This window comes from Portunus trituberculatus, chromosome 45 (assembly GCF_017591435.1).
Source record: "Portunus trituberculatus isolate SZX2019 chromosome 45, ASM1759143v1, whole genome shotgun sequence".
In the NCBI taxonomy this organism is placed as follows: Eukaryota; Metazoa; Arthropoda; class Malacostraca; order Decapoda; family Portunidae; genus Portunus; species Portunus trituberculatus.
This window is the reverse complement of record NC_059299.1, coordinates 9,592,535-9,612,479: the sequence shown is the minus strand read 5'-3', so window position 1 is coordinate 9,612,479 and position 19,945 is coordinate 9,592,535. Positions and strand designations below refer to the sequence as shown.

Sequence of the window (19,945 nt, the reverse complement as noted above, 5' to 3'; positions counted from 1 at the left end):
GTAACATAATTCTCTCTCTCTCTCTCTCTCTCTCTCTCTCTCTCTCTCTCTCTCTCTCTCTCTCTCTCTCTCTCTCTCTCATTTTTTTCTGCAAGGGAGTGAGGACATCAAGAATCACCTTCCTCCTCCTCCTCCTCCTCCTCCTCCTCCTCCTCCTCCTCCTCTTCCTCCTCTTCCTGTCCCCCTTCCTCCCTACCTCCAGCTGCTCTCTCTATCCTACCTGACCTCCTTGTTTAACCTTCGCCCCCCCCCCCCCTCTTTCTCTCCCTCTCCCACTTCTCCCTTCTCTCTCCCTCCCTCTCGACCACGCCCTGCCCTCCACCTCTACAGTAGGCTGCATCATTATCTCTCTCTCTCTCTCTCTCTCTCTCTCTCTCTCTCTCTCTCTCTCTCTCTCTCTCTCTCTCTCTCTCTCTCTCTCTCTCTCTGATATCTATTTTATCCATTATTTTTCTATTATTGTGTATATACAAATAAAGGAAGAAAACGACAATTTATCCTACAGTTTTAAATCAAGATGTCTATTTTATACTGCATCTTTTCTTCTTTCCTTCGTTTCTACACTCTCTTGAATGTCTGATAGATTTTGTTAACTCCTTGTTTTAGTAAAGAAAAGTCATTTATCAGTCAGCTTCAAAACACTAAGTCCTTTTCCTTACCATATGTTCCTGTCTCTATCATTAATTGCCTCTTTGCAACGTCGTTCGTTCTTTAGATATTCCCTAAGGCTACTTTTTCTCTAACTTCAAACTATATAATCACTTTCTTAACCATTATTTTACTTTATCTTATCACTAATAGACTCTTCTTCTTAGCCTTTTTAATTCTCTAAATACCCCTTAAGTCTTTTTTTCCTTTCACATCTCAATCATTTCAAATCACAGTGTCCTTTTCTTAATCACTTCTAATCATTATTACACTCTAAACTACCTCTCTATCCCTCTAAATATTCCTTAAGTCTTTATTTTTCTACTATATCAGTCACTTCAAACAGCGTCCCTTTTTTTTAACCATACTTCAGACATCAGCGTCACTTTTTTTAACCCTACATCCCTGACTGTTATCACGACTGGCCTCTTAACAGCCTCTTTTACTTCTGAATCTTCCTCATTACTCGCAAATTGTCGCTAGAGTATTCACACGCTCCGCCACACTTGCTTACTCACGGACGCCAGTTCCCGCCGGTTCTCGCTCTGTGTTACGCTCCGGAATTCCCGACAGAAGCCAAAAGTAGCAGAGGATTGAAAGGAATTGTATTTTTGCCCTGACAGGTTGTGGTGGTGGTGGTGGTGGTGGTGGTGGTGAGCTTTAGAAGATAACAATGTGCAATTTCACGGTTCTTTTAGTTATTGTGTGTGTGTGTGTGTGTGTGTGTGTGTGTGTGTGTGTGTGTGTGTGTGTGTGTGTGTGTGTGTGTGTGTGTGTGTGTGTGTGTGTGTGTGTGTTAGCGGAAGTACGTAGACAAACACATGCATATACGCACATGCATAAACATCCTGCTCAGTCCAGGTGCGAGATGTCGACACACACACACACACACACACACACACACACACACCTCCGACCTTTCCCGAGAGACGGATCCTGCACCACATGGGGGAAAATAGTGCGATAGTGGTATTGGCAGCCTCACTATCACCACCTCTGTCACTATCACTATCACCATCACTGTCACCATCATCAGTACCTTTCACTATTACATTACTATTACTACTTTACTATTACAATCACTGCTACCTTCACTATCATCACTATCATCACTATTATCACTATCCATATCTCATTATCATCACTTTCTCAATTTTCTCTTTGGATTTTTATTAGTATTACATTTCTCTAATACTGTTTTATGTCTCTCTTTCTTTCTCCATGTGTCTCTTGAATAAAAACTTGTTGCCTGTCTCTCTTAAGCATTAACTACATACAAACTACTTTTTCATCAATACAACCATAAAAACTAGAAAAGAAAAATGTATGAGGATGAGAAGTTGAAATAGGCATGCTTTATAAAGAGACTGCAACGTGTAAGCCTGAAGTTCTTGTGCTCTCCCTTGCCTGGTCGTGTTTTCTGCGCAGTTAGGTCAAAGATGATGTGTCTGCGTGTCACACCTGTCCTTTGTACCTGCCTACCTGTTTACCTGCTTATGCAATGATTGTCACCAGACTGAGCATAGATTGAGGTGTTTTTTGAGAGATTATAGCGAATTTGAGAGTCATGGTGTGTGTGTGTGTGTGTGTGTGTGTGTGTGTGTGTGTGTGTGTGTGTGTGTGGCACTGCATATTTAATTAGCCCTCTTCTTAATCACTTTATTTAATTATTCATTCATATTACTACACTCAATCATCTTCATACACGTGTAAACAAACTAATAAACTTTACAAAGAAACATTTTACATCATATACAACCTCACAATCAATATTCAAATTTCAAACCCTTGGATGATGCAAATAAGACGTTTCCGCTCACCACACAACACGCTAATACGATGATGAGGCAGTACAGTGACATACTAATGGTGACTCAGGCAGGGCATAGTGAGATATAGCACGGGAGAGTGTAGTGGTAGTGATGGTGATGGTAGTAATGGTGGTGGATGCGTCTGAAGACAATATTTATGGTTGTAACTCAAATTATTTCTTCTTGTAATTATTCAGATCTCACTTTTAATTAACCCTGAGAGAGTGAGAGTGAGAGTGACAAATAGGTGTGCGTCAGAGTGAGTTACTGGTGTTGGTGTAAAGTGCTGATAATGTGGCGGTAATGATGTGTACAGCCGTGTTCTGACTGGGAAAGTGCTTGCTGGCCCAGAAAGAGAGAGAGAGAGAGAGAGAGAGAGAGAGAGAGAGAGAGAGAGATGGAGATTAAAGTGAAGAACAGACGTGTGAGTTTATCAAAGTGTCTTACCTTAATAGTGATAAAGTGTGTGTGTGTGTGTGTGTGTGTGTGTGTGTGTGTGTGTGTGTGTGTGTGTGTGTGTGTGTGTGTAGGGCGTCACGTGTGGGCCAGATGGCTTCCTACAGCTTCCCTTATCTTCCTTCTTGTGAAAAGCAAACGAGCATACTGATCGCCTCTTTACTTCCAGCCATTACGCAACGACAGATTAGCTAGTGATTTTAAGGAGAGAGAGAGAGAGAGAGAGAGAGAGAGAGAGAGAGAGAGAGAGAGAGAGAGAGTTTGTGTACATTATTTCACATCAATCTTGTGCGTAAACTTCTGACCTTTTCACTTGTGTGTGTGTGTGTGTGTGTGTGTGTGTGTGTGTGTGTGTGTGTGTGTGTGTGTGTGTGTGTGTGTGTGTGTGTGTGTGTGTGTGTGTGTGTGTGTGTGTGTGTGTGTGTGTGTGTGTGTGTGTGTGTGTGTGTGTGTGTGTGTGTGTGTGTGTGTGTGTGTGTGTGTGTGTGTGTGTGTAGATATCTCGTTATGACCGTGTTTGGTGAGTAGAGTGATGATGGTGACAGCTTGACTAAGGAAAGTTTGGTGATGAGAATACTAAAGTTGTGGTGTTGATAGAGAGGATGGTGATGATGATGGTGGTGATGGTGGTAATGATGGAGATGGTGGTGGTGGTGATGGTGACATCCGGGACTGTAGTGGTGAAGTGGTGTTGATAGTGAAGGGTGGCGGCGGTGGTGGTGGTGGTGGTGAGTGGTGGTGAGGATGGTGGTGGTGGTGGTAGAGGGCAAGCCAGTCCTACCACACCAGTTTTTGCAGCAGGGTGTGGTCGTGGGGTCGTGGCGTCCACCCTGGGCCTGGAGAAGACTCGTACGACACACACACACACACACACACACACACACACACACACACACACACACACACACACACACATTTTTTTTTTCATGGAAGTTTTTTGTTATGTTATTTCATCCACGTCTCTCTCTCTCTCTCTCTCTCTCTCTCTCTCTCTCTCTCTCTCTCTCTCTCTCTCTCTCTCTCTCGGTCATTTCGTCACTGTCTGGTTCACTTTCTACTTTTCTACTTCTACTTTTTACTTCTTCTTCTTCTTCTTCTTCTTCTTCTTCTTCTTCTTCTTCTTCTTCTTCTTCTTCTTCTTTTTTTTTTCTTGTTCTTGTTTTGTTCTTGTGCTTCTTTTTCTTTTCTTTTCTTTCTTCTTCTTCTTCTTCGTCTTCGTCTTCGTCTTCGTCTTCTTCTTCTTCTTCTTCTTCTTCTTCTTCTTCTTCTTTTCTTCTTCTTCTTCTCTTTCTTCTTCTCTTTCTTCTTCTTCTCTTTCTTCTTCTTCTTCTCTTTCTTCTTCTTCTTCTTCTTCTTTCTTCTTCTTCTTCTTCTTCTTCTTCTCTTCTTCTTCTTCTTCTTCTTCTTTTCTTCTTCTTCTTCTTTCTTCTTCTTCTTCTTCTTCTTCTTCTTCTTCTTCTTCTTCTCTTCTTCTTCTTCTTTTCTTCTTCTTCTTCTTCTTCTTCTTCTTCTTCTCTTTCTTCTTCTTCTTCTCTTTCTTCTTCTTCTTCTCTTTCTTCTTCTTCTTTTCTTCTTCTTCTCTTTCTTCTTCTTCTTCTTCTTCTCTCTTCTTCTTCTTCTTCTTCTTCTCTTCTTCTTCTTCTTCTTTCTTCTTCTTCTTCTCTCTTCTTCTTTCTTCTTCTTCTTCTCTTTCTTCTTCTTCTTCTCTTTCTTCTTCTCTTTCTTCTTCTTCTTCTCTTCTTCTTCTTCTTCTTCTTCTTCTTCTTCTTCTTCTCTTTCTTCTTCTTCTTCTTCTTCTCTTTCTTCTTCTTCTTCTTCTTCTTCTTTCTTCTTCTTCTTCTTCTTCTCTTCTTCTTCTTCTTTTCTTCTTCTTCTTCTCTTTTCTTCTTCTTCTTCTTCTCTTTCTTCTTCTTCTTCCCTTTCTTCTTCTTCTTCTTCTCTTTCTTCTTCTTCTCTTTCTTCTTCTCTTCTTCTCTTTCTTCTTCTTCTTCCCTTTCTTCTTCTTCTTCTTCTCTTTCTTCTTCTTCTCTTCTCTTCTTCTTCTTCTTCTTCTTCTTCTTCTTCTTCTTCTTCTTCTCACCTTGTTCGTTTCCTTCTTTTCCATCAATCTCTCTTCCTTCACATTTTCTTTAAGTTCTCAAGAAAACGTAGATAAATTAGTGGTCACCCTATCTGCCTCCTCCGCCACCACCACCACCACCACCACCACCACCACCACCACCACCACCACCACTAGGCCTACTATATAACGCAGCAGACATCCAGGCCTTCATAACCGGACTATTTCACCTTCACAACCTCGCGTTTCTTCCGTTATCGTGTTTCATTTTTACGTAACCGATTGTTTCCGGGATCTTGTGTGTGTTTTATTACTATTATTATTATTATTATTATTATTATTATTGTTGTTGTTATTATTATTTGTTGTTGTTGTTGTTGTTCTCTTTAAATCTTCGTTTATTCTTTTTTCTTGTATTTTTGTGGTTCTCCTTTTTTCCTTTCCTTTTTTTCTCTCTCTCTCTTTTCTTTATTATTTTTCTATATTTTTCCTTGGTTTGATTTATTTTCTTTGCTTTTCCTCTTTGTTTTTCTTTATTTTTCTCTCTCATTTCATTTTCTCTTTTCCTTCTATATCTCTTCTCTCTTTTCTCTCTTTTGCTTTGATTTATATTTCTTTTACTTCTGTCTTTTATTTTCTCTTTCTTCCTTCCGCTCAGGAGTCGAAAGGAAAGTGAGTGAGTGACAAAATGAGAGAGTGAGAGAGTGAGAGAGTGTGTCAGTTAGTCAGTTGTCTTGCTAAATGTGAGAGTACGTGTATGAATGACCAGATGGAAAAAAGAAAAAAAGAAAAGAAAAAAGAAAAGAAGAAAGAAAAATAAGATAGAAGAAATTACAGCCTCATATCATTCATGTTCTTGTTCTGTTGGAAGGAACGTGGTCTTTTCGTTATAACAATTGTGGAGTGTTGAATTCTTATGTTACTTTCACTGTCAATTTGGTTCTTTTAGTTCTATTTGACTTATCTCTCTCTCTCTCTCTCTCTCTCTCTGAATGGGCCATTTTTTCCTGTTAATCATTTTAAATTTTGTCTTTTTCCATCTTATATAATTTTTTCTTACGTTTTTCTCTTCCCCGCTAATAAGAAATAATTAAAATCACTCTCTTTTCTTGTTAATTACTCCTATTTTTCTTATAGCTTCGTATTTTTTTCTCACTTTGCCCTTACGTTGCCATGTTCCGCTGTTAATGGAAATATTTTGAATAGTTCACTTTTTCTTGTTAATCAGTTTCAATTTCATTTTTTCCCCTTCGCTAATGTACATCCTGTGCCAGAAGAACGCTTACCTTGTCTCGTTCCTTCCGCTCAACCTTCCCCCGCATTGACCTTCGCCAGCCTCTATTCTCCTCACGTGTGCCTCGCCTCTGTCATGTTGCACCGAGGCAGGAAGAGAAGCGTCATCTGTATTCCCTCTGGTGGCGGCGAACGGTAGAAAATTTGAACTCTTAACCTTATTTAATCTTGTGATTTATGCAATTTTTGGTGTTATTGATTCCCGGTGACACTGTTTCGCTAGTGAAGGTAAAGTTCAGCATTTATTGAGAATATCATCAGTCACGGCTTTAATTTCCCAATACTAGTAAGTAAATAAGACTTATACTCATGTTTATAAACGCTTTGCACGCTCACCACAACTATTTTCAAAGGCCACAGAGATGATTAACCATGTTCCCAAGAGTGTTTCTCAGTTAATCTGTCACAAGAATCGTAAAAAAAACACCTTTAATCCATTGAGTGCTTTGAGGCATTTTCATATTCATTCTGCTTACTATTTGGTGATTTAATACAGCTTCAGAAACTTGAGTGGAGGTTGAAATAGTGAAAACTGTGGCCATTTATCTTCTGACCTCCATAAACCCTTCTTAATGTAAATAAAATCGTCTAATCGTACCGAAACTCAAGGTAAGAATGCGTCCTAGTACTGAAGGGGTTAAAAACAGTGTAACTTCAACTAGAGCTTTTTTAATGTAGTGGAGGAAGTGTTTCAGTGTAAAGGCCCTTAGTACTTGTGGCAGGTGGAGGGAATAAACTCAGTAATCTGGTTGTTAGTGCCGAGTCATTAAGGAGCTTTACGAGATTAGGTTTACGAATGAAGACAGGTGAAAAATATAGGTGTAGTTAACTGGATTAGACTCAGTAATCACGTTTTTAGTACCTAATCATAAGGAAACTTTACATGAAGATTAGATTAATTTATGGATTGGAATGATAGTGGAAATAAGTAGGCATTTTTTTTTTTTTTACATACGTGTTGACCTGATGATCTCTTGCAGGTTCCTTTGTGTTCTTGTGTTCTGACTTGTTCTTTACTTACATTACTCTCCTTGAAAAAAAAAATGTTCAGAAAATTGTCTGTGGCTCTTTACATAAATCACAGGACACGATTCTCCAGTGAAGGAGGCCAGCGGTGAACTTAACAAATTGTATAGAAAAACCTGCTTATAAGACCTTAAACAAAGCCTTACGTGTGAAAAAAAGATAAATAAGATAAAATAAAGTAAATCTCTTTTTTTCATTCTGTTTTTACATAAGAAAAGACTGACTTGTCAATTTACATACTAAAACACACACACAAATACACGAATAATGATGATAATAATAATAATAATAATAATAATAATAATAATAATAATAATAACAACAACAACAGCAACAACAACCATCTTCCTTACTTTTATTTACTTATTTTCTTTTACATAAGGAAGCCTCACAAAACACACACACACACACACACACACACACACACACACACACACACACACACACACACACACACACACACACACACATCACCATTACAAAAAAAAAAACTAAGAAAACCCTAAAATTGAACCCTTTACTTTGTCCCCTTCATAATCCATAGTGTTTGGCCACATTCCAACCTATAGACTCGCATACAAGGTGACCCGAGGCTGACTGGCCCTCATAAATCCGGTTTTAGTTATGTAAGCGACCTGTTTGTGTTTAGAGGAGGCGGTACGGGTTGTGTAGCGGTGAGGGAGGGAAGGTGACGGCCGGCGGTGATGACTGGCGGTTAGATAGAGGAAGGGGACATGGTGGAAGAGGAAGAGAACGAAGGGGAAGAGGAGGAGGGGTTGAAAGTGAATTAGAGGAAGAGAAGTAAATGTTAGGGAAGAGATAGTTAATTGTTCATGTGTATTGGTGAGAAATAAGTGAAGAGAAGTTGTAAATTAAGTAAAGGAAGAAGAATGAATGTTGAACTAGACAGTATTGATGGCAAAATACGTAATGAAATAAAATAGAATAAGAAAGAAAAAAAATGGGCGATAAATAAAGGATAAAAGAGTAAAAAAAAGAAATCAAAAGTAAAAAGGAGAAAGAACAAGAGAACATGGAACATAAGAGAAGCTACAGGAAGTTATCACCCCTGCACGTGGCGGTCCTTCAAACAAACATGCCAACCTGTTTCCATCCGTCATGCCCTTCCATAAACTTACCTAACCTCCTAAAACCTCCCTATTGACTTGCCTATTATCTCTCCACCAACAACCTCATCACCGTCTGCTTCTATCATATCAACCCTTCAATACCGGGACGCATTTTTACCTTGAGACTTGTGTACGATTAGACCATTTTATTGAGATTAGGAAAAATCTATGGAGGAGAGAAGATTAATGGCCAGAGTCTTCACTATCTTAATCTCCCACATGAGTTTCTGAAGCTGTGTAAAATCGCCATACGGTAAGCGAAATGAATGTGAAAATATGTCATGGTACTGAAGGGATTAAAAAAGCATTCTTAATTAAACTAGAGATACATTAACAACTAGACAGATGACAAAAATAATCAGGATAAAACAAAAGGATTAAAAGAGAAAGATATAAACAGTGAAAATATGAATAAAGGCGAGAGAGAACAGAGTTAAGGAGAAAGAAGTGAAAATATAAATGATAAACGAGAGAGAAAAGAGAAATGAAAGGAAGGAAGGAGAAGAAAGAGAGCGAACAAAGGAGATAGGGAAGAAAAAAAAAGGACAAGGAGATACGGTGAACAGAGAGATGATGTTAAGATGTAGATGAAAAAGAAGATGACAGGCTGGGAGAGGCTGAGAGAGGCTGGGAGAGAAGCTGGGAGAGGAAAAGAACCAGTGGAATATTCGAATAATTACTGAACGAAGGAATGGAACCAGAACAAAGGAGAAGAACGAAATAGAGAGAAATAACGAATGAAAAGGAGACGAAGAGGAAAAGAAGGAGAGGGAGATAAAAGTGATTAATTAACGAAACAGGGAGATGAAGAGGAGTGAAAGAGTTAATAGAATAATAAAGAGACAAAGGAGGAGGAATAAATAAGATGGGGAGGAGGAGAATGAAAGGAGGTGATAAATAAGGAAGAGGAGAGAGGTGAGACGGGAACAGATTAATGAGGAAATGAAGATGATAACAAGGGCGAGACAAGTTAATGAGATAATGATGATGATGATGATGGCGAGGGGATAATTAAGTATTTCCTTTGCCTTTTCCTTCCATTTTCTTCATTCCCTTCGTTATTTCTGCAGTTTTATCCATTTTTTCTCCATTTCCCTTATTCCTTTCTCTATTTATTCTTTCTTTTACTTATTTTATCTTTCTTTCGCCTTATTCTTTCATTATTCACTTGTTTTCTTTATTTTCTTTCTTCTTCCTTCCTTTCTCGGTCTATCTCTCATTTCTTCCTCCATTATACTTGTTTCCTTTTTTGCATTTTCTTCCTTCTCCTCATTTTTTACTTCATTATTTCTTCTTTCTCTCTCTCTTCGTTTCTCTCTTCGTTTTCTCTTTCTTTATTTCTCTCCTTCTTATTCCTTTTGTTTCTTTTTCTCCTTATCCGTTCATTATTCACATATCTTCTTTATTTTCCTTCTTCTTTTCTTCCATTCTCGCTCTTTCTCCTTATTCTTTCCTTCATTATCTTTGTTTTCTTTTGTATTTTCCTTCCTTCTTTTCATTCTTTTCCTCTTTATTCTTTCTTTCTTTCTTCTTGTTCTCTTTTTCCTTACCTCTTTCTTTATTTCTCCCTTTTCTACTCCCTTATTTCTTCCCATTTTTACTTTTTTTTTATTTTCCTTCCTTTCCTTTCTCATTCTTAATATCTTCCTTCATTCTCTTTACTTCCTTTTGCCTTTTCCTTCCTTTCCTTATTCTTCCTCTTTATTCCTCATTTGTCTCTCCTTGTTTCCTGTTTCCTTTTCCTAATTTCTTCTTTCATTATCTGTTTCCTTTTGTCTTTTTCATCCTTTCCCTCATTCTGTCCCTCTTTATTCCTTCTTGGTCTCTCCTCGTTCCCTCCTCCCCTACCTGTTGTTTGTTTCCAGGTAATGACTTAGCAACACCTCGCTTAGAATAGATTAGGTTTAGTTGAGTATTCCATAATTTAAGCAGCCATATCCCGTTTTCTATGGCTCATCACGTGTCTTTGAAAGGTCAACGAGTTTGTATAATTTCTCTCTCTCTCTCTCTCTCTCTCTCTCTCTCTCTCTCTCTCTCTCTCTCTCTCTCTCTCTCTCTCTCTGGAATTAAGTCTATTTTGCGTTTATTTTCTCTATATTTTTTTTCTTCTCATCCTTCCGAAGTCCTACACTAACAAATTAATATCCTACGTCCTTGAACTGCATCCTGCCCTCCTCCTCCCCCTCCCCTCCCCTCCTCCCTCCCTTCCACAAATTAAGTTACCCCTGTTTGCCTTCAACTCTCCCCCTCCCTCTCTCTCCCCCTCCCTCTCTCTTGGTAGGCTCAATTCTCTCTCTCTCTCTCTCTCTCTCTCTCTCTCTCTCTCTCTCTCTCTCTCTCTCTCTCTCTCTCTCTGGTTCTATATTTTTATTTTGTGGTAAAAAAATATATTCAGTCCGGTTTTGATCTTGTCGTCATGGTAACATCTCTTCTCTGTACACGTGAGATGGACTGGTTCTCTCTCTCTCTCTCTCTCTCTCTCTCTCTCTCTCTCTCTCTCTCTCTCTCTCTCTCTCTCTCTCTCTCTCTCTCTCTCTCTCTCTCTCTCTTTCTCTCTCTCTCTCTCTCATTCGTTCATCCTTTCCTCTTCTCTCCTCTCTCTCCTTCTCTTTCTCTCCTCCCCCTCTCCCTCTCTCCCTCCCTGCCTTTGTTACGTAACCCAAGCAATCGCCAAGGCCAGGAAAGGACGTTCTATCTTGATTCTATACTTGTCATTACTTGTTTTTGCCGCAAAGTTGAGAAAAGTGTGTAGGAGGATGAGAAGCTCGTGTGTGTGTGTGTGTGTGTGTGTGTGAGGGGTAGGGGGATGAATCGGTGTTGAAGGAAGTCATTTCAAAACGCCTATTTCTTTTTTTAATTGTGTTTGTGTTGTTGTTGTTGTTGTTGTTGTTGTTGTAGTGGCAGTGGTGGTGGTGGTGGTGAGTTTGGTAGTGGTAGTATTTGTAATTGTAGTAGCAGAAAGGCGAAATGAAAGAGAAGGAGGAGATTGATTAGACTAGTAACAGTAGCAGTATTGATAGTAGTAGTAGTAGTAGTAGTAGTAATAATAACAGTAGTAAAAATAGCAACAATAGAATTCATAGCAAGAATAACAGCACCACTCAAAACAACAACAACAACACCAGCACCAGCACCAGCACCACCCTCGACTGACCTCGTGACCTACAGTGGTGAGGTCAGACTGGTGACGCAGAACAAAGTCGTGAGGTTACTGTAAATTTGTGCACGAAATTATATAGAGGACAGCGAAGAAGACGGAAGTGCAGGACGGGAAGGAGGAGGAGGAAGGAGGAGGAGGACAAAAATGAAAAAAAAAAATGATAATAGGGTAGAAGAAACAAAAAAAGGACAGAATAACAATAATTAAAAAGAAAATAGGGAAAAAAGAAGGTAAAGAAAAAACAAGAGGAGAAAGAGGAGGAACATAAAACTGAAAGAAAGAAAAAAGGAAAAGAAATATGAAGAAAAAGTATAATAGGGAAGAAGAAACAGGAGGAGAAGGATGAGGAGGATGGGGAAGGGGTAAGGGGTAAGGGGGAAGGGAGAAAGGGGAAGGGGTAGGGTGTGGAGCAGGTGGTGACAGCGGTGAGTGGCTATTAAGACATACAAGACTGGTGACCTTGAGTGTGATAGGAAGCTGTGTCTTCACGGGGCAGCCTTTGTGTTGCACGTGTGACTGCGATTTCAAGTCTGCTGCTACTACTACTGCTACTATTACTACTACTACTACTACTACTACTACTACTACTACTACTACTACTACTGCTGCTACTGCTGCTGCTACTACTGCTGCTACTACTACTACTACTACTGCTGCTACTGCTACTGCTGCTGCTGCTGCTGCTGCTGCTGCTGGTGCTGCTGCTGCTGCCACTGCACTGCTGCTGCTGTGCTGCTGCACCTGCTGCTGCTGCTGCTGCTGCACTGCTGCTGCTGCTGTTGCTGCTGCTGCTGCTGCTGCTGCTGCTGCTGCTGCTGCTGCTGCTGCCACCGCTGCTGCTGCCACCACCACCACCACCACTGCTGCTGCTGCTGCACCACTGCCACTGCCACCACCTGCCACTGCTGCTGCACCACCACCACCACCACTGCTGCTACCACCACTGCTGCACCACCTGCTGCTGCTGCTGCTGCTGCTGCTGCTGCTGCTGCTGCTGCTGCTGCTGCTGCTGCTGCTGCTGCTGCTGCTGCTGCACTGCTGCTGCTGCTGCTGCTGCTGCTGCTGCTGCTGCTGCTGCTGCTGCTACTAAGATTACGGTGAAGTTGTGAATGGTGCCTACTTCTACCACTACCGCAATCACTACTAAGAAATGCTAACTGTTCATCGTGTGGTCTATAGCATGAGTAAGCCTGCCCACTCACCTTGTATTATTCACCAATTAGTCACCTGTTCCTCACATTACGCCTCTTCCTCCTTTACCTGTTTCATCCACCCACCCACACACCCCTGACCTCCATCTCCCCGCCCCCGCCACCCTCCCCTCCACACACACACACACACACACACACACACACACACACCTGGCGAGAATGAACTTTGCATTTTGAGAACAGGACGTGTTTTTGCTCACATATTTTTCCAGGTTGGTGTGACTCTTGTACAGACACCCTAGGGAGACAAAAGAGATCCAGTGCTTTGTTCCTCTTGCAGCCATTTTGGGGTTTTCCTGACTCTCGCACACACACACACACACACACACACACACACACACACACACGCACACGCACACGCACACGCACACGTAGACTCTCTCTCTCTCTCTCTCTCGCCCTGAGGAATATCGTCTTTGTCGTGTTTTTGTTATAGAAGCGACATTTTCCTTATATTTTTTTTATTTTTAAGGTAATTTGGTTTTCTCGTTTGTATTCCTTACTTAAAAGAATCAACCTCTGAGAAATAGTGTGTGTGTGTGTGTGTGTGTGTGTGTGTGTGTGTGTTTGCTATATTAGTCGTATCTTTTCTCTTTTTTATTTAATTTGTGTTTATCATTTGTTTTCCTCACTTAAAATTATCATGTTAAGAGAAATATGGTCTTGTTTTTCTTGTTTTTGTTATAATAGTAGTATTTTCCGTATGTGTTCTATTTTGTTATTTATTTTAGTTTGTCTTTTCTAATGTAATATGGAAGTGTTCCTCATGTAATCCCTTATTTAAAAGAACCAAACAGTTTTTTCTTAATTTTCACACACTCTAATTCCTTTCATTCAACTCTTGACCTTCATTCCTCTCGTTCCTTTACGACTAGTACACTCTTGATCTTACATACACTTCACTACAAAGAATCAAACCCTGTACACTTCACCCGTTATAGGATTTAGACACGATCTTCATTCACACGTTTGTCCTCAGGTGTGTTGCGTGTGTTTGCAATGTTGTGTTGAGGAATCCGAGCCATATCACGTGCTTCTTTTGTGTTTTCGTGTATTCTCTGCCTTTTTGTGATTTTCCTAGCTGTATTTTGGCTGGTTTGACATATTTCTTCCTCTTCTTCCTTTTTCTTGCATGGGAATAACTTCATTGTCCCGAAATTGTCAGTGGGAAGGACAATGGGTTTCCTTTTTACGTGTTTTGTGGTGACATTCTCTCTCTCTCTCTCTCTCTCTCTCTCTCTCTCTCTCTCTCTCTCTCTCTCTCTCTCTCTCTCTCTCTCTCTCTCATCTACATTTTTCCTGTTTAATTTTTCCTTAATCGCTTGCTTAATTTTTGTCTATTTACTGGCAGCTCTACAATAACGTTTTGGTTTGGATTTTTTTTTTTTTTTTTTATGTAGGAAGTACATTTTTCTATCCTTATTCTCAAACAGGATCTAGTTTAGTGAGTTTATGTATGCTTGATATTTTTCCGTTTGTTCGTTCGTGTTTCTTGGTACTTGTCTGGTTTCTTCTTAGTTTTTTCCTTAGTGTTCTTTTGTGTTGATGTCATACGTGGTGTTAAAAAAGAGGGAATGTTGAAAAAAAAGAGTTGTATTTAAATTATTCCTTTTATTAATCTAGTTTTGAATTGACATGGTGTTTATTTTTTTCACTCATGTATCTATCATTTTAACTTTATTCTTCTATTTATTTGCTTATGTCTTTCTCTTTTTTTTTTTTTTTTTTTTTTTGCTTTATTTCATTCAATTGCACTATTTATTTGTATATGTGCATGAATTCTCCAACACTCAACACAACACGTCAACATGAAGCACTCCAAAACAATACGTAACACACAACCTTCCCCCATCCACCACCACCACCACCACCACCACAACCACCAGTTACCAGCCTGTTTCATAATAAGACCCACCATTCCTTTCATAGTCAATAGCGCAAATCTTCATACCCAAACACCTTCATAAACCCCAATTCTTACACCAACACCACCCTGGACACATGACTCGACAGGGATTACATCATTTGAACATCACCGTGACTCTCTGCATGACGGGAAGGAAAGAAAGAGAGAGAGAGAGAGAGAGGGAGTATGTAAGGGTGTGTGTGTGTGTGTGCCGGTATCTCCTCAACTCATTCTCTGTCTTTCCCGCATCGCCAGCTGCCGCTCGCCCCGCATTGGTGGGGACGCAAGGGCCGATACCTCTTCTTGGGGAAATAGCGAAAGGTTAGCCAGAAGCGACACGTGCATGACCCAAGTGGTGGTGGTGGTGGTGAGGTGTTACAGTGATAGTATAGTGATGGCAGTCAATGTGTAGGAGTGGTAATGTTTGCATGTGTGACTAATCTGACTAATGTTTTTAATAATATTCGATTTATCCCCTCTTTCATCCCGTTCTCTCTCTCTCTCTCTCTCTCTCTCTCTCTCTCTCTCTCTCTCTCTCTCTCTCTCTCTCTCTCTCTCTCTCTCTCTCTCTCTCTCTCTCTCTCTCTCTCAGCGGACCTTTTATTATTTGTCTGCCTTTTTGTAGCCCTTGGCCAGACCTCACTCACACAAAAAGGAAAAGAAAAGGTTATATGAGTAAGGTAGCACTGCTTTTGTTTCTAGCAGTGACCAACAGGTGGTAATGCAAAATCACTCATAACATTTAACTAATTTATTTTTTATTTTTTTGTACTTAGTAGTATTGACTTGTCTTACTATAATTACTACCAGCATGACCTTTGTAGTAGTATAAGTAATGTGAGATGCGTTACTGTTTTACTTGCAAGGAATAGTGAAATATATATGCGCAATAGTCTCACTTCCTACTACACTAACAGACTCACACGCATGGCTACACTACTACTAGCAAAACCACCACGACTATTTTGTATCTAGTCTTCCACGAGCATGAATAGTGGAATACATATGCGCAATAGTCTCACTTCCTAGTATTTGTGCCGCATGAATACCTCTGCGAACTGTCACACTAATACACTCACACGCATGACTACACTACTACTAGCAAAACTACCACGACTATTTTGTAACTAGTCTTCCACGAGCATGACCTTTATAGAAACTAGCAAGAATTCGTTCCTAACTTAATTTGCATGAGTGTTACTAGAAGTTTTTGTTTTTATCTGCGCAAGGCAAGTTTTTTGTGTATATTTGTGTTTGTCTCTTAACTCTCTCACTCTGTCTCTTTGTATCTTTGTATCTCTTGTCTGCTTCCTCTCTTTCTGTGTAGCTTGTCTGTCTCTCTGTTTTATCTCCCTCGTTCTGTATCTGTCTCTTTGTATGTGTTTCTGTGTTTCTGTCTGTGTGTCTGTCTCTGTCTGTTTGTCTGTCTGTCTGTCTGTCTGTGTGTGTGTATGTCTGTCTGTCTGTCTGTCTGTCTGTCTTTCTGTCTGTCTGTCTGTCTCTCTCTCTCTCTCTCTCTCTCTCTCTCTCTCTCTCTCTCTCTCTCTCTCTCTCTCTCTCTCTCGCTCTCGCTCTCGCTTCTGCTCTCGCTTCTGCTCTCGCTCCTGCTCTCGCTCCTGCTCTCTCCACAGCAGCAAGGATACCAGGTTAGTTGGTTTGAGCAGGTAACCAACCCTAACCTAGTTTTTTACCCCCTACGATATTTTAATCATCTACTTAAGCGGCAGGTTTCTTCCCTCGTTCCCCACTCCTTTTTTTTTCTTTCTTTCTCCCCTCCTCCTCGTCCCCGCGTCACACTCCCCCCCCGCCCATCTTTGAGCCCGTGTCGCAAGAGGCTTGAACCTGATTGGAGGACCCGAGCCCAAACGCAGCCAATGATCGGGAGAAGAAGATGCTGCCACTGAATCCTTGCAAAACTATAGATTCCCACAAGCACGAAGGCTGTGGTGATAAGCGAAACACATACATTAATACCCGCGTCTCTGTTCCGTGTTGTGCGATCGCCGGAACAAAGCAAGGTGACGTCAGGGCGTAAAAAAGGCCACGGTTGGGGGAGTTTGCTGCAAGGAGAGAGAAAGAGAGACAGGGACAGAGAGACAGGGGAGGGCCGTAGCGAGTGTATTTGTGAGCGGCGGCGCGTGTGGCGTGTTGTGGTGAGAACTGTATTGTGAATGGTGAGTGTGCTGCCCTGCTCGCCACGATGCAGCACGTAGCACTTCAAGATTTCCAGGGATTCACGCCCCCCTTGCGAAGAGGCGACGGGGGGCGGTGCTCGGGGCATGTGGTGGACTCGGGGGGTGGAGGGGGGGAGTGTCCAGCGCCCCCTAGTGGTGAGGACCAATATTTGTCCCGGATTCCCACCTGCCCTAGTGAGGATTGGAAGTTTCCGTCTTTCCCTGACTTCGGTGGTGGAATGAGTGGTGACCAGTGTGGTGACCAGTGTGGTGAGGAGGAAAAGTACCCGCCCCTCAGCTGCCCTGTGGACTCCGTCAGTGACTGGGAGGAAGACTACCTGTCCTTCGGGATATTCCTTCATAGTGATGAGGAAGAGCAGTACCCACGCGTGACAGATTCCAGTGATGATACAGAGCAACACTCAACGTCCTCCGGTGGTGACGAGCAGCATCCAACCTCATCTGGTGGTGATAACGAGAGCTCAACCCCATCCAGTGCTGATAAAGAGCATTTAACCCCATCTAGTGGTGATAAAGAAAATTCAGCTCCATCTAGTGGTGATCAAGAGAATTCAACCCCATCTAGTGGTGATCAAGAGAATTCAACCCCATCTAGTGGTGATAAGGAGAATTCAACCCCATCTAGTGGTGATAAAGAGAATTCAAACCCATCTAGTGGTGATAAAGAGAATTTAACCCCATCTAGTGGTGATAAGGAGAATTCAACCCCATCTAGTGGTGATAAAGAGGAATATTCCAATCCTTCTAGCTGTGACGGAAAACAACATCCAACTTTCGAAACCATGGGAGAAAATGAGAGAAAGGAACAATACCCACCTTTAGTGAATCATGTGGATATTAGTGACGAGGGTGACCAATATCCACCTGTCTTGAATCATGTGGGTACCAGAGATGAAAGCGAACAATATCCACCTGTCGCGGCCTCTGACCAATATCCATCTGTCTCAAATCATGTGGATACTAGAGACGAGGGTGACCAATATCCACCTGTCTTGAATCATGTGGATACTAGAGATGAAAGCGAACAGTATCCACCTGTCGCCACCTCTAAACAATATCCGCTTGTCTCAATTCATGTGGATACTAGGAACGAGAGCGAGCAATATCCGCCTGTCTCAAATCATGTGGATACTAGAGACGAGAGGGAACAATATCCACCTATCGAAACTTCCAGTGAGATCCAGCATTATCCACTTCTCGCTAATCATGTGGGTAAAAGAGACGAGAGTTACCAGACCTCTGCTAGCCATCCACCTGTCGGGAGCCATGTGGATACTAGAGACGAAAGCGAGCAATATCCACCTGCAAACCATGTGGATACCAGAGACGAGAGCGAACAAACCACTGAGGCATATCCACTTGTCGAAAACCACACTAAAGATGAAAGCAAACAATATCCACTTCATGAGAACCATGTGGATACCAGAGACGAGAGCGAACAAACCACTGCGGTATATCCACCTGCAAACCGCGTGGATACCAGAGACGAGGGCGAACAAACCACTGAGCAATATCCACTTATCAAAAACCACACTAAAGATGACAGCAACCATTATCCACCTCTTGAGAACCGTGTGGATACCAAAGACAAGAAAGAACAGACCTCTGAAAGAAACCCGCCTGCTGAACCATCAAAGCAGCACACACCCGCGGCAGCCTCTCCGCAAACACATTGCAGCGAAGGACACCACCCGCATGTTTGTTCCTGCAGAAGGGATCAGCACCACAACCATCCACACCAGCACCATCCAAACCACCCGCAACACCACCACGCGGCCCACAGTGAAAGCGACGACGAGGAGCACTACTACCCGCACCTCGGCACTATTTTTGAGACACACGATGAAGACGAGGAACATTCACCAGGGAAGAGAGGCGCTAATGGTAAATTCCATACCCCACACTCCCGCCCAACCTCCCCCACCGCCTCCCCACGCGTCACGCCCGCCTCCCCGGCCTCTCCCGCCTTTACCTTCAAGTGCTCTGCTGCCAAACCACCCATTCCGCTGCTCAGATGGGCGCGTCGACACCACAGGCAGTGAGTATGAAGGCGTGCGGGTGTGAGGGCGTGTCTTGGAATTTGCATGTTGCGCGAAATTAAAGGAAATAGAAAAAAAGGGGTTGTTTTAGGGAGAAAGTTGGGAAATGAGTACAAGGAAAGGAATAAAAGAGGGGAAAATACGGGTCTGATGTAAAAAAAGAGGTGTTTTAATAGACAAAAGCGAAATAAGGGAAGGGAAAAAGGGGAGAAATAAGAGAAAAGCAAGGGATCTTTCGGTTAAAAAAAAAAAAACTGATAAGAAAAAAGGAAGGAAGAAAATAAAATAAAACACGCGGTCTCTCAATATTTTTTAAGAGAATTTGTAAAACTTAATAGAGTGATCCAATCCTCTTCTAAATGGGAATATATATAAGCCACAAGATTCACAAGGTTGAGGAAAATATTTTGAGGAGGAACTGGTGAAAAGTGAAATGAAGATTCGAAGACGTGACGCAAATGTAACGAATCCTTTCCGTGCGTCACTTTTTATATCAGTCCTCTTTGTGCTTGGCGAAAGGCGGCTGAAGGTCAAGGAATGGATGAAAATACACTAAAACATTTCCCTTTTATCTGCGCTCACACACACACGCACACACACACACACACACACACACACACACACGCACGCACGCACGCACGCACACACACACACACACACACACACACACACACACACACACACACACACACACACACACACACACACACACACACACACACACACACACACACACACACACACACACATCTCTGTCTGAGGCTCAGCGCGGAAATGAGCAATCGAGCATTTGCGCAAAGGAGTCAGCGTGGGACTGGAAGCGGCAGGCTGGGGATGGGGGGAAGGGGCGTCAGTCAGTTGTTTGCGCAAGGTGTCCACGAATAGCGCGGCGCCGTGAGAACCGTCCTTTGATTCCTCGATTTAAATAAGGAAGAAACTAAAATTACTATTTCCACGTGGAGGCACTTGTGAAGGTCTCATTTTTTTCCCTCGCCTCGTTTAATTGATATT

The 19,945-nt window shown here is 41.8% G+C and overlaps 1 protein-coding gene across 6 annotated transcripts in view; it reads left to right on the top strand.

The window, feature by feature from the left end:
* The window catches only part of LOC123519387 (proton channel OtopLc-like), a 92,387-nt gene that overhangs the window by 26,273 nt on the left and 46,169 nt on the right, over positions 1 to 19,945 (top strand). For 3 of the 6 annotated variants that reach the window (XM_045280661.1, XM_045280662.1, XM_045280663.1), the window contains exon 2: positions 14,956 to 15,021. The exons of 2 other annotated variants lie outside the window; for them this stretch is intronic. In XM_045280661.1, the coding sequence (XP_045136596.1) occupies positions 14,956 to 15,021 (66 nt within the window). Of the gene's footprint in view, positions 1 to 14,955; positions 15,022 to 16,654; positions 18,934 to 19,945 lie in introns of those variants that run through there. One more of the 6 variants, XM_045280659.1, reaches the window with a different exon arrangement.